Raw genomic sequence first — 15,437 nt, 5'->3', positions numbered from 1 at the left:
AATAATTGTACTCACTGCTGTATCTTTTAGGGCTTTTACCTGCGATAGCTGGACTCATCTTTGCTGCCGTGTAACACGTTTTTCCCAGAGCACAGCAGGGAATTATAACTGCAAGAATATGGAAGAATTTTCCTGCCATTATCCAAGAGCACACATTTTCAGTCTGAAAACAGAATTTTATGTCTTTTGTTCTCTAAACTTTTAATACATACCCCTAAGCCCAACCCTGACACAGTATGCTTAGGAAACATTTATGTTATGATTGTGAATTTTTTTTGATTTGGGATAAAAAGTATTTCATTAAGAATGACTGAAGTTGGCCAATAGTTGTGCTCTGTCCAGAAGGTTGGTGTGACCCATCTTTAGAGGTGTAAGAACTTGAGAACGGGAACCAGTGCTGCTGTCAGCACATATGTGAGTTTGTCAAACTTATCTATTACACAGAACCATGATTGGACATTACTCTTAGTCATTAAATTGCACAGAAATGTAACTGTAATGTTTTTTAATACACTTGCCTCTACAGCAACACATAGCTGCTAGTTGGTAAAATCAAAATAAGTCCAAAATACATGTGATGCCTAAAGTGACCCTAAAACATTCTCAGGAGATTGTTTTTAAAGCCACATTTGCCTTTTGGTCAATTTAACTTAATTAATTAATAAATTAGTCTGAAAAAAGTTTGAGTATCCGACTGTCAAAGGAAATCTATCTTTACTAAGTCACATCAGCACTTTTCAATATTTGTGTGTCTATGATAAATTAGCATAAATTAGATAATTACCTCACAGCTGAGGTATCTGACATTTTAAAATTACTTATGTTCCCTGATAAAAAAGTTAAGAATCTTAGTAGATTCACTCTCCTGCTGCCATATCCTGCCTTTTTCTGCTTTGGTACTACACATGGATGTCTTGTACCAAAGGATGCTGTGAAGCGTGAAGTTGTGTGTTTTCATGCAGCAAACAAGCCTTTTAGCAGCCAGTTGGAAGGAGCCACTAAATTAACCCTGAATTATTTTCTCTCTTACTAGTTGGTTAGCTTGAGGCGAGATGATCTGGTTATATTTAGACGCCAATTATCTTGGTTAAATTAAGAATGAATTGCGATTCGGTGTGAAAACCAAGCTGTGAAACAGCTAACAAAGCATCAACCTTGGAGAGCATCAACTGAGCATCATTGAAATTCTGTTTTCAAAATGCCAAATGCCAAAAGGCACACCGGCAGCAAAACTCAATTTAGATCTCATGAATCGGACAGAACTGTTTCTTTTTAAGGGAGCACGAAGGGTACGGAAGGTATTCAGGCAAGTGTGTTCAATTAGGTCTTTAATTATTCATCATTTACATAGCATTACATTCTCACACGCATGCACGCACGCACACACCACACACGCACACACACCCCCCCACACACCACACACACACACACACACACACACACCCACACGCACACACACACACACACACACACACACACACACACGCACACACACACACACACACTTTCTCCTCCTCCCTGCGGTGTGTATCCTGCTAGATGAGTATTTCGCGGGAAGGAGAAGGCAGCTCCACTCCGGGAACCTCTTCCTCTCTCTCTCTTTCTCTCTCTCCCACTGTCATATCCTGCCTTTCTCTCCTTCTCTCTTCCTTTCTGTTGTGGTGCTCAGTCAATCAGTTGCGTGCGCCGCTGCCGCTTCATGAGGCTGGAGAGCCGGCGAGGATCCTGTAATTTGGAGAATAAACACTCGTGACAGCAGGCAGCTGTCTCAGAGGGAAGAGCGGAGGGACGCTGTGGCTCTGGATTTTTACCCACTCATATCTGCGAGAGACGTACGGTGACACCTGGGAAGTTTAGAGAGGTAATACCTCTGGCATGAACTGCTTCTAATTGGTGTTGGAGACTATTAAGCCAACTCTGATTTGCCTTGAAGTCTGTCGGACGGAGAGCTGCACCTGTGAGGCTGAAAACACCTGGTGGTTTGTTTTGAATCACTGAGATGTGTGGCGATGACACATGCCTCATCGCGTGGTCCGAGAGGCATCCGCTATCCTGACTGCACCTGAAAGGAAGGGGAAAATAACTGGCTTGAAGCAGGACGAGGGGAGTAACCTGTGATTTCACACTCCACCTTACTCTGCTGAGCAAGACGAGCCGTTTCCAGGTGTTCAGACCTGACTCACCGTACGTCATCTCCTCCCTTGGATCACTCTCTTGCCTCATCGTGTCAGCCGTTCAAACCCTCTCACTCTCTTCCCATGGAGCCGCTCGAAACGCGCAACAAGCGGCACCAATTTACGTGCCTCCGAGCCGCCTGAGTCGGATTCCACCCGCCGGCACTAGAAATAGAGAGCGGTGAGAAACGTCCTGAGCACTTGGATACTGCGGTTGAACCAAGAGAAGCATCATGTGGAATCAGTCCAGCTACTGCAACCACATACCTCACCCTGGATACCCCTTTTACCATGCGCCATGCAGGTACAGTGTCACTACTTTCATTTAGTCTCCGCTTCACTGCTTCATTTCGCAGCTTAAGTAAGCCTTGAAGTCTTAAAGGGCCTCTATTTGGGAAAAACTACATGTCTTGGTGTTTTTCTGTTTCTGCATGGAAAGTTCTCGCAGCTGTTTGGTTTTGTGAACTTAATGGTTCAGTGCGTTTCTTCTTTGCAAATAAAGGTGAAAAGGATTTCAGTGTTTCCCAAAGAGGTTTGCAACCAAACAGGATTTTCTAGAATTTTTTTTTTTTGTCTAACAAAAGCAGAAAACTGGTTTGGCCTGTGCAGGAAGATAGTAGTCGATGTGGTTTGTTGGGCTGTGGAAGGTGGTGCAGCTTCACGAGTATATAGGTTATTATGCCAGCCTGGATCGCTCCTAGAACAGGCACTGTTGAGCCCCTTGAAAGCAGGCTATTAAATTATAACCAGTCACATCCTGCAGGAAAAAACAAAATAGATGGGTGATCTGTTTCTGTTTTACTCCTCACACACACACACACACACAGAGTTCCGGCTCCCAGAATAACATCAATACATTCATCACTTGGTTTCGGATGTGATCTCAAATGAACATCATCAATCCTGATTCCCCCGAGGGGGAGAGCAGACCTCCGCCTGCACCGGTGTTTCTGTCGGACACTGTAATAGCCTCTAACCTCTGAAGGTGGCAGCGACTCAGCCACCAGAATACTAATTTTCACAGTCACTAGTTGTGTCTAACGATTCATGGGTGTTGGAGCATAAAGAGAACAGCTTTTTAAAAAGAAAGGAGGAAAAAAATTTAACTATTCATCGCGGGGGGTGGTGCCAGTCTCCAGTGGTCATTGGGCAAGAGGCAGGATGCCCCCTGGACAGATTACTAGGTCATTACAGGGCAGCACAGACACAGACTACCATACCAAAGGCTCATTTAGAGAGACCAATTATGGTTTTAGACTGGAAGTTGGAGTTCCTGGTGAGAAACCAGCATTTACAAGGAGAACACTCAAACCCCACGCAGAAAGACTCCAGATCATTTGCAAATTTTGTGCAGACTTGCAAGTTTCACCTATCCCCGCAACATTTCCGCAAATCAGACCAATTACCCTAACATTTTCTCACCAATTGGTGCAACTTGGCTGGATTTGGACCTTTTTCTCCCTTCTAATTTATTGAAAGCTAAGCCTGCAAGTTGAAGCATGTGTGATGCTAAGTGGTAACATTTGCCTCTTTTCTTTTTTTGCGACAACTATTTGATATATTTTCACAGTATAAGATTTGCTTATACTGTGTATACAATTAATGTGGGATATTTGTGGGACAATGCCTGGAATAAACCAATACTCTTTAATTTCTGGACAGAATTTGTGGTCACTCGCTCTGTTTCCATTATAAATGTGTACAAAATATTCTTGATATTTGGAAAATGTAAAAGAAAAAGGGAATTTTACACTTGCTGTGTTTACATTGAATAAGAAATGCGATTAAAATCACACGTGAATAAGTTTGTTCACGTGATAAGTCATTAAAAAAACAAGCTGTGCTTTTATCCTCCTACCGCTTCCTGTTGTCTTTGTTTTTTTTGCCAGTAGTAACATCCAGTTGTTGACGACATTAACTTGTATGATGCGAAAAAAGTGTTACCTTTGCAGTTTTGTGAAATGCGCTAATTTTGATGCAGGAAAAAATCAACCTCAACCTTGGGCAAAAACTTTTTTTATCAAAGAATGTGAGAGGGTGGGGGGGTTCCCCAAAATTGCCTGGTTTCTATAAAGTACATTTATTTTCATAATTCCTGTTACTTTTGCTTTGCACGTTTAAAATAAATCTATATTGTCACAGTAGAAAGAGCAAAGAGTCTGGGAGAAGACGTTAGATCAAAGGACCATGATGATGTAGGGCAGGGGTACCCAAACTACGGCCCGCGGGCCGGATCCGGCCCGCCTCCACATTTGGTCCGGCCCCCTGAACAATACCTGAGAATATTCAGATTTTTTTTTCATTTACCGTATTTTCCGGACTATACGTGGATACGTTATATGTGGATTTTTCTTCAACCACCAGGGGGCTCTTTAGCAGGAAGTGAATCAATGGAAGTCTGGTTACTTGCGCCAACACTGAGCCCACAAGCAGCAAAATGAGGAAGAAACAGATCAGATGTCTTTGGAAAGTTTCTTTGCAAAGGGGAAAAGGCCCAGGGAAGAGACAGCAGAATGGATTTATCCCGGACCGGTAGGTGAGTCCCACATTACAAGGCGCTCTGCGTAACCGGCTGCTAATGAGGCAATGAAGCTTCAAGCTGCTTCGCCACATAGAGACCAAGCAGGCTGTGGATATAAGCAACACCTCGGGTGTTATTGTCTCCCATCACTCCCAGATGGGACCGTCTCGTTGCAGAGAAACAAGCTCAGGGCTCCCGTTAGTCATTATCGTGAGTTAAAATTTTCACGAAAGTAAAATGTTCGTTTTTGTGGCGCCTGTGTATATTATTTTCAAGGAATATGTAAACGTTACCATAGCGACCAGAGTCCGAGCGTTTGGGCTGCGGTCAAGAGGAGAGGAGTAGAGCTCTTGAGCCTTAAGTCTGGTTTAGACGGCAAAATTTAAGATTGTCGGCCGATTCTCCAAACCTCTGTGACCACAGAGCTGATAAAAGTACAACAGGTTCGATCGGTTCGTGTGTCCAAGGCAGGAGCAACACGAACYGATTCCAGTCACGAACATCCCGATTCCAGAGGATAATCCAGTAAAACCCCCAACATAGCGGGAATTTAGAATAACCAAACACGGATGACGATGTAGAAGTGTAGTGTGGAGTCATTTTAAGAGATAAAAAACGTAACAAAAAGTAAAGGCGGTGGGTAAAAGACGACAGTAGCAGCTGCTCTATTTGCTGCACTATGATTTGGAGGTGAATATGTTTTTTCATAGTTAACATTTTTAACTGAATAAACATAATAATGACCTTTAGATTTAATAATAAACATTTCCACATACATCTCCAATATCCACCGGACTCTCAGTTGCGCAATATGTCAGCTGTTTGGGATTCCCCTCTGTTCTTACGTCACCGCGCTTTTTGATTGGCTACCCGTCACATTCAACAGGTTGTTTTCTCGTTCCAAGTCAGGAAAAACCCCACAGGTTGCGATAAAAGGGCCAAGACAACCCAAATAGGGCATATTCAGTATTTAATGGGAACACCAACATGCAGAAACCTTATCTGACTGTTCACCCCCCCTCCCCCTCTGACCCCGGGCCGCAACAAAATGTCCAAGTCTTGACCGGTCCGCTGTAATAAGCAGGTTGGGACCGCTGATTTAGCACATGCTAGTAGCAACACAAAGGATCAGCACTTTTACTGTTACAGTTACCGTTCGGAAACTACCGTAATCAGTTCTGTTAAATCTAATCTTGGCAACTTTTTTCTTTTTCAACCCTAATAAATGTGATATTCAATTGACCTGTTATGACTCAAATTTTGGGTGTCCGCCCCCCGCTGCTGCAGTTGCATCGTTGTGGAAAACCGGCAGAGATATCTGAGGCTTAGATGTATGTTTACTGATTAAAAAACAAAAAAGCAACTTTGGGGTTGTGGCTTATAGTCCGTTGCGGCTCATAGTTGGGAAAATACGGACTATAATCCTTGGATTTATTCTGTGAAGAACCCAAAGAGGGTTATTTGATTGTGCTTTCTGGAAAACAATATATATTTACATTTAGGCACTCCTGCAATTGTCACACTTTTTCTCTTACAAACTGACTCCGGCCCCCCACCAGAGAAGGAAAACGTTATGTGGCCCTCACAGGAAAAAGTTTGGGGACCCCTGATGTAGGGTCTTCTCAGGTAATTATAACTTCACTAGAAAAAGAGAAGGCATAGGTGGGATCCGTAAAAAAATCTGCAACTTTGAGAAAAAAGTTTTAATTTTAGGCTACAACAATCACATAAAAAAAACCATGACAACGTCCTGGTTTGCCTGACTGTAGACATATCATCAGATGTGTCTCTGCTTGTAATTATTTGTAGATGTTCACCATCTGCAGAAGTGGAAGGAGCGGCCAGCACCTGCAGGGCGGAGGGTTGGGGAGGGAGATGAGTGAGTCATGCTCTAGACCACTGGGCAGGTCAGCGACCCGTCAGCTCGTACACAGAGAGAAAGTAGACAGGAATCCAGGAAACAGCCCCAAGCCTCAAATCAAGCTAACCACAGCTATTCACTCCCCCTTCTCTCTCTCTCTCCCTCTCTCTCTGACTCAGACTCTGAATGCTCCACTTGTAGACTGATCACCCCGTGAATTCAACGAAAATGTGACATTTAGCTGCACGAAGCCTTCATACTGGCGCGCGTTAGCTACGAGGTAAACAAACCGAATACCTGTAGGGGATGAGCCACCAACCTTTGTTCTTGTCTTCTTAAGTTTTAAATCTTAAGGGTTAGGATTTCTGGTACAAAGTGACTGCTGTGGAGAATCGAAAGATGATCAAATGTCTTGATGGAGCCGAATCATTTTAAAATTAGCCACCCTGAAAGGATCATTTAAAGTTTTTGAGGTGAGGTCCTGTGAAGTAATTTCTACTTCTTACCTGTAATTAAATTGTAGATATTATATCCGTCCTCAAAACAGTGAAACGGCCAATCAGAGATGCCCTCTTGTTTTGGCTGCTTTTTGTAAATTTAAATCCCCCTAATTGAAAATATCAACTCATATCTGTTACCTGCTGCAACGCGCTAAAATAACTCTTTACATTATTAGGACATTTGAGAAAGCATTGCAAATATTTCTGTTAAGAAAAAGGATACCTTGAATTTCAGGTTTAATCAAAGCACATTTTATTTTGTCTTTGTAAGAACTTTAATACCTGTTAATTCCTTTATTCTCTTCATTGTGAGCAGGATTTTTTGTTTTTATTAAGTGTAAACAGGTTCAAAAGTAATTAAAAATCCCATCATAATTAATGAAGTGCAGTTGGTTCAATAAATGAACAACAAGTTAGCTTCTGAGCAAACAGAACAGGAAATGTTTTTATTCTTAGAAGCCAGAAGAACCTCTGATATGATGCTGCTAGCTTAACAGTAGAAGCACATCTTATTTATTTTCCAAAATTTAACTGGTTGATAATTATGTGGAAGGAAAACATTTACAGCACATTACCAGAGTTACAGTCTGTATCTTGCATACTGACTGGCTTTTAAAGGAAAAGATAAAGAGGAGTCTTACACAATAAGTCTGAGTCAACTCTTTAGTGTGCAGTTGTCCAAACCTTTATCTACAAAATCAGAACTGGTCCAATTGAAAGCATTTGTGGGCCACAGAAATCCATTTTTAAAACAAAATTAAATAAAAAAAACATAAATATTAATTCATTGTGCCAAAAAAGATTATTTCACATGATACTGCCCCTTTAAGTCAAAGGTTTATGTCTTTGAAGTACAATTATCTGTTTTTGTGAAAGATGTTTAATGCAAGTGAGAGTTTGAAACTCCTGTCACCATTTTTGGAAAACGGTGACAAACCTATGAGGTTTAACAAGTTGAATATTTTTCCCAGTCTAAAGGTGAGAGGCTCTCACTTATATGCTGTTACTCTCCCACCACACTGAGGACTTCTTCACTTTTCTTTGACGCATGGTGTCTTTCTACTGCAGATCAAACACAATAACTTCATAGAGCCTCACTTCAAAACGTCAGAATTATCCCTTGAAAGTGGTTCACTGAATAGTAATTTTTTTCCCCTCCTTATTTTGATTTTTAATTATCTTCCAGTTCACTGGGGGATTCTCTTCACTTTCAAATGCCTTTTTACACCAGAAAACCAGCTTCGGAGTAAAGCAATGACATTTTCACCTTTCCTTCTGACAAAGGAAAGCCCATTTTAGTTTCCAGTTAATGTTTAAGGGAACATTTTATGGACTGCAAAAGAGTCCACTGGAATGAAGGAAGGTCTGATAAGGACTTAGTTTGCTGTCTTTTTCATTTTTCACACCGATACATTTCTTGCACTTTCCAAGTTTCCAGACATGATCTGCGCACACATCTTTGACTGATAATCCACAAACACGAGGCAGTAACATTACGAAACGAGAACAGTTACTGTTTGATGAGGTTCGTTGCCCAATCTCAGTAAAAGTTTACTGATCCCTCACTGAGTCCACTTCAGTTAATGATTGGCTCACCTGTCAACAAGCTCATCGCCGAACATTGCCAGGCTCCTCCCCCCACTCCGCAGCCGCCTAATCCAGCGTGTTTCAATTCAGACGACAAGGTGCTCATTCGCCGTTTGAGAAATCCATCAGCCAGACTTTGTTGTTTGGTCCGCTAATCCATCATAAGCCAACGGCGTTCAGTCAACCATGGAGGCTTGAGGTGAGCTCCGCGGCTTAATGAGGGCCGGCATGCGCGCATGTTCGTGTGTGTTTGCCTCGGTGTATTGATGGTGTTTGTGTGTTTTTTGCGTGTCGGTTTACATTTCCCTCGGGTCGTCACGCCTGCCGCCTTTGACCCACGGAGGAAAGCGGTCGATGAGCAGCAGACTTTGTTGAAGAAGTTTACAGAGAAGTGTTGCATCCGAGGTAAACAATGCAGACAATGTTGGGAGATGGTAGTAGGAAAGAAGCACTGGACAGGATGTGACAACAGCTCTGTTTCTGCAAATATAACAACATGTCTGCATATAAGAATTTTATACTGCTGTGTTTATATATGTGTGTGTGTATGCGTGTGTGTGTTGGTGGGTTTGTGTTTAGCAGCTTCACAGCAGCTCAGAGGTGTAAATGGATTTAGGTTGGTGGCCCAGCAGGAGGTAAACGGAGCAGCTTGTATGAACATCTTTACTTCAGCACTGAACATGAGCACGGAAAGAAAAACATTTACGCCTTACGCTCTTTTCACTGTTTCACATTCTGACGTATTAAAAACCAGGGATGCACCGATCCACTTTTTTCACCTCCGATATCTGATGTTAAGTATCGGCTGATATCGATCCGATATAGAAAAACAGTTGAAACTGTTTCTTTTATTAAAAAGCATATATAAATGTATTGAATTACAAATTTATCTGATAAGTCTGCACCAGCACAGCTCACTGAAACACACCAATAGCTTCTTTAGTCAAACTTGTAAAAACAACTTTAATTTGTTCAGTCAGTCCAGATAGCAGCAGAACAGCCAGTGTAAAATAAATAATAGAGAAACTGACAATAACAATAGGTTGACTACTTTGGTCAAACATGTTAAAAATAAACTGCAGGGGTGCTGTGGTGGCGAAGCACAACCCACGTTCTGAAGCCTTAGTCCCCATAGCGGTGGTCACAGGTTTGATTCCAAGCCTGGCAACATTTCCCGCATGTCTTCCCCCTCTCTGATTATCCTGTTTCCTGTCAAACTACTTTCAAATAAAGGCTACTAGAGCCAACAGAACCTTTAAAAAATAAACTGCAGTAAAACTTCTTTCTAATGGTTCAGAAAGTGCAGTTAGGAAATTTAAATATAATGTGGAATAAATAATAAAGCCTGATGTCGCTCAGAGCACAAATCATAGAATTAGACTGAATAGATCTGCCTTTATGGATCAGGCACATCGTCAATTGGGTATACCCAATCTAGAATTTTTTCTATATCGACACTGATACAGATATTGATATCAGATCGGTGCATCTGTAATTAAAACTACATTTTATTGGGATGTTATGTATTGTACAAACACAAAGTTGGGTAAGTTGAAAGAAAGGAATGTATAGTTTTAAATTTTTTTTACATAATAAAATCTAAAATCTGACATTGTATTCAATGTGTTGCTTTAAGTCAGGGTTGGTTCAAAATTATCATTTTGGGTCAAATAAAAATCACAAATGTTCTGTATCAGAATGAATTGATTATCCTAAACTAGTGGTTCTTAACCTGGGTTCGATCGAACCCTAGGGGTTCGATGAGTTGGTCTCAGGGGTTCGGCGGAGCCTCTGCTGCGGAGGTAAAGATACACTTGTGTAAAGTCGTGATGACGCCCCGCTTTGCCATCACTTGCTGCAGAGGATCACGTTACATTGATTAGCCAATCAGAGCTGCGAGGAGCACTGATTGAAGGAGTTCCACTCAGCATGGATTTGAACTTGTGTCTTTAATTACTTCAGCAAAGCTCACAGTTTTTACCAAATTCTGAAGACTTTGGTGTACTTCTAAATCTGCTCCTTAGTCGCATTTTTTCGGGGTTGCTACTGCCTCTAGTGGTGTGGAGGTGGTAACACAACTAATATAATTACATTACTAAATCAGAATATCGCAAAGTCTTTATTATTTATTATTAATTTTTCATTCTCTTAAGAATATAGAGCTAATTAAATGATCTAAACAAAACCTTAAAGTGGTTCCAGTTTCTCTCAATGGCCAACCTGTTGAAACTGTGGCAAATTTTAAATATCTTGGGTCGTTCCTGGACAGTCAGCTCAACTTTGCTGAAAACACTGACTATATTTTGAAGAACTGTTCTGAGACTCTACCTTTTAAGAAGACTTAGTGATCTTGGGGTGACCCAACTAGATTTTAGTTGGGTCACCCCTATGTCTTGAATTTGGGGGGGGGGGAAATCAGATTTTATTTATCACTACAGAAGGGTTCAGTGAATGCGCATATGAAACTGGTGGGTTCGGTACCTCAAAAAATGTTAAGAACCAATGTCCTAAACTAACCCGTTAACAGTCTGTTGAAACATTACTCAGTAGCTGTCTCTGCATTTGATGACTACTTCTTGAAATGAAATAAAATCAAACATCTTTACACATTTATTTAATTTGGCGTTACACCGATAGAAACCGCTTCCATTTGAACAATAAAATTATATTTTAATACACAACTGTTATGTTAAAAGTTGTGTTTATGTGTCCTGCCACAGTCCAGAGGGCCAAATTAAAACTAATGTATTTAATAACTGATTAAAGAAGCAAAAAAAAAATCTGCTGAACATCAATGCTATTAAACTTGTTTAAAGGTTGACAGTGTGTGTGTTTGTTAGCCGTCGTCTCCGGTGGGATCCGGCTTCGCTCTCCTCTAGAGTGTTGACATTCGGCTCCGACTGGACGTTTGCCAATACTGACACTTTGACAGAGCGAGCCCCCCCTATCCCCTCCCTCTGCCTGTGGATCTCTCATGCCACAAAGTGTCAGGCTTTCACAGCAGCGTCTACTAAAGAGCAGAGCTGCAGTTGTTTTTGAAATTGTGGTTTTTCTCTGTGGTGGGAGTGATGTGGCAAAAGAACTGTTGATGCCAACTATATGTCACAACACGGGCAGAAAGCATATGAAAGGCAATTATGCTCTATTCTGTGAGAGGAAGAAATACAAGTCATAGAAATAATGGAAGAAAACCAAGAGGAACTGATCAGGCTTTGTGTTTTTTTTACTCTTTAAGCTCCACTTGTTGTTTCTGAATTTTATTTTTTATGGCTATAAAACATGCTAACTTAGTGGTGTTGCTTTAATGAAACCTTGGCGATAGAAGAAACAAAAAATAGTTACAGATTCTTTTGATGGAGGAAGTAGTTTTAAATACAACAGAAATGGAAAAAATCAAAAGCTTATTCCTAATTTTTTTATTCAGGATTAAAGTATTTCCTATTTCTTAATTCCCAAGATATGTACCTAAAGCTGCCACTCAGATTCTTGTGTAGTCTAAGTTTCCATTTCTCAAAGTAGATGTTAATATATATCTGAATATTATGACACGGTATTATTATTAAATGTTGTTTAGAATATGCTTGTCATGAACTTCAAAGGGAATCTGAAGATTTTCAATCATTAAAGTTTTGCCAAATTTAGGTATTTAGTAAATATTCTTTTTTTTCCACTCTGATTTGTTGAAGCAATTTCCAGAAATATCCCTTTCAAACATTAATGTCAACATGGCTGAATCTTGTTTTTTTAAAGGTTTTGTTGGCTCTAGTGGCTTTTATTTGAAAGTAGCCTGACAGGAAACAGGAATGAGAGAGGAGGAAGACATGCAGCAAATATCGCCGGGCCGGGAATCGAACCTGTGACCACCGCCACCAGGACTAAGGCTTCCATATGCGAGTCGTGCGCCACCACAGCACCCCATGGCTGAATCTTGTTCACATTTTAGCTTTAGTCTTGTTTGACTGATTGATTTATTTATCTGGGAAAATCCAATGGAACTGACTTAGCTTGAGGAGCAAACTGGGTCAGTTCAGAATTGGTTGTCGAATGTTAAACAAACTGCATTTAAGCTAATTAACTCAACTCTTCTTCCGTCGTCATGATGGTAAATTAGGCTGTTGCTCAACTCCACATCCTCATTTTACATTCTTGCAGTCAACCATTGTGTGTAAATGTCACCCCTTCTTATAATTCTTGTCTCGTTTCAGTCCAATGCATGGGACAACGTCAGTACATGAAAACGGTATCAACACGCTTTGTTTTACGCAGCAAAGGGTTAGGGGTGAAATGTATCAGGAAGCAGCTGGAGCTTAGTCTTTTTATGTGTTTATCATAGTTGCCCGCTTTGGAAAAAGAGAGAGGATTAATGCGCTTATGTTGTTAAACAGTTTGTAGAAAGTCACCATAAATTTTCATCTAAAATTTGATGGGAAATTGGTTTATTGCTCTGTGTAATGTAAAACAATGTGGTGTACAGATGAATAAACGGTAGATAAACTACAAAGACTTACACTTTGTGGCTGAGGAAATGCTGGGGGTTTCTATGCGGGTCTTGGCTCTGAATCATACACAAACTCTCTCATTCCCATTGAGGTGTTTTCACATCTGAGTTATTCAATCCACTTTCCCCTTTGGTGTATGTAGAGGTGAAAACACCAAGCGCACGAAGCTGCGGAACAAACCAGCCGTTTGGAGGATGCGGTCCCTGCACGGGTTCACACCAAACGCCCAGTGGTGGGCACCGCTAACTAAGATGTTAGCTGTGCTAACCCTAAAGCACTAATCATAAGCATTGGTTGTGCTAATGCTGAAGCATTACACCAACACAGTTGTTAGCAGAAGCTAATTCTAAAGCGCTAATTTTAATTTGATTTATATCTGACCTTGAAAGACTACAAACCGTTTGAGCACCAATTTAATTTCGATGTTATAATTTGCATGTTATATACTGCCCGACAAAACCATGAACAAGTTTACTTTGGCGGGTTTTTTGAGTTACTTACAGATCTAGAAAGTGTGTATTTTAAGCTAAGATAGAAGTTCTTGTTCTTTCAAAACTTTTCTTTCAGCTCGAAGAAAGCCCGACAAATAATGACTTTATTTTCTGTGTTAAGAAGCAGTTAATCAGCACGGGGCGCAGCGCTGCTCACCGCCTCGTCACACTCATCTCACACTAAGCAGGGCCGAGCCCTCGGCCTGGCAGACGTAGATCTGCATACTGGTGGCATGCTATGTGTCTTCATAGTGTTTTAAAAACAACAGTTCTGCAACTCACCCTGAGAAACTGAATAAATATTCCTGCAGACATGAATTCCTCCCATCATATAAGATGCAGTTGTTTTTTTTCCACCTTTCTTTTGTGTGATCCGCTCTTCAGCTAATTATCTATTATTATTTTTATACACAATCCTTTTCTAAGCTAACTGCACGCGTTGCACTTTGAGCTCACGTCACGGCAAATAAACGTTACACGCGACACCTTGCCGACCATCTGTGTGAGAGTGACTGAAATGAAGCGATGTTTTCCTTGCAGTGCCCCCATATTTACAGTCATCAGTTTGTTTGCAGTTGACGCGAATCTGGGGCGGGAAAGCCACAACCCCATACTGCCATTCCTTAGATAGATGTGGAGGATCTTAATACATCACCCGCTCCGTTCGCCATCTGTTAGTCACGGAAACCTATTGAGCCCGCCAGACTACCAAGTGTCACATTACGCCCCAGCTGGCCCCGGCCATGTGGGCAGCAGAGCAGTAATCCCTGCCTAATCTGAGACAGCTTTGTGTGCAATCAACGAATGCACTGTATATGCATGAGGAGGCAGAAAAAACCCCATCAAAAAATCTACATGTTATTTAGTCTAATCAAGACAAGCGAATGAGATGGAAAAATGAAAATCTTATGCATTTATGCTAGCTCGGGTTCAGGATGCGTTTGTGTGCTTCTTGATGATGCCGACGACTGCGTGGAAGCATACGTGTGGTGAAACGTTTACTCGTGCGGGTTTTTTGCACGTGCGACTTTGTGAAGTCCGGTGCTGGCATGTTTGACACGCCGGCAAGGCGTAAATGTGCAGCCCATTGGGGAGGATGACAGCAGAAAGTAGGACAAACGGTGTAGCCCCAACAGGTTTCCATCGCATGCATTTCACTTCCCACACTGGCAGCATCAGACAAGAAGAAAGTCTGTCTCACTCCAGTCTCGGCGGACCGGGCGAGGGAAGCGTGGGCTGCTGCAGAAACGGAGTGACTCTCCTTGGTGTCATTGGGTACACTAGATATGTTTTCTGCTCCTCCTAATGAGATCTAAATTGTTTTTTTTTGTTAAACCAGAGTTTGTGCAACAGAGGGTCCATGGTTTCTAATAGTTCATATATTCAGCTTCTCCTAAAATAGATTCTGGCTTAATGTAAGGAGCAAATTAGAAAAGACAATGAGTATCCAGAGATAAGACAGAAAGATGAGGGGAGTATTTTTAGTTCCTGAATTTCCCTGCTTGGAAACTTTTTCTGTAGTTTGTGGGCAAATTGGCTCCATGGGTATTAATAGAAATGAAGTGAATAGCCTAGATGTTTGATGAAATATGCTTTTAAGCTTGATTTAGGTTTTTCTGTCTTCTCAAATGTTGTGATTGTTTTAGCTGCGTGTAGCAGGTTGAAACCAACAGAGCAAGGCCAGACTTGATAAAATGCACATTGTCTTATCTCATTGTAGCTAAAAAAAAAAAAAAAAATTCTTTCTTTTTTGTTTTGAAAGTAAGAAACAATAACTCCAACTCTTTCATTGTTTTAGCTGCTG

At 41.2% G+C, this 15,437-nt stretch overlaps 1 protein-coding gene across 13 annotated transcripts in view; it reads left to right on the top strand.

Annotated features, from left to right (window-relative positions):
- Positions 1-15,437, top strand: part of LOC103465714 (pleckstrin homology domain-containing family A member 7-like) — a 152,723-nt gene that overhangs the window by 39,049 nt on the left and 98,237 nt on the right. The window contains exon 1 of one of the 13 annotated variants that reach the window (XM_008410794.2): positions 2,334-2,478. The exons of 10 other annotated variants lie outside the window; for them this stretch is intronic. In XM_008410794.2, the coding sequence (XP_008409016.1) occupies positions 2,408-2,478 (71 nt within the window). In that variant the 5' untranslated portion in view covers positions 2,334-2,407. Of the gene's footprint in view, positions 1-2,333; positions 2,479-8,757; positions 8,843-8,952; positions 9,049-15,437 lie in introns of those variants that run through there. 2 more of the 13 variants (XM_008410799.2, XM_008410800.2) reach the window with 2 other exon arrangements.

The sequence above is a fragment of the Poecilia reticulata genome, linkage group LG6 (genome assembly GCF_000633615.1).
Source record: "Poecilia reticulata strain Guanapo linkage group LG6, Guppy_female_1.0+MT, whole genome shotgun sequence".
Lineage (NCBI taxonomy): Eukaryota > Metazoa > Chordata > Actinopteri > Cyprinodontiformes > Poeciliidae > Poecilia > Poecilia reticulata.
This window is presented reverse-complemented; position numbering and strand designations above follow the sequence as displayed.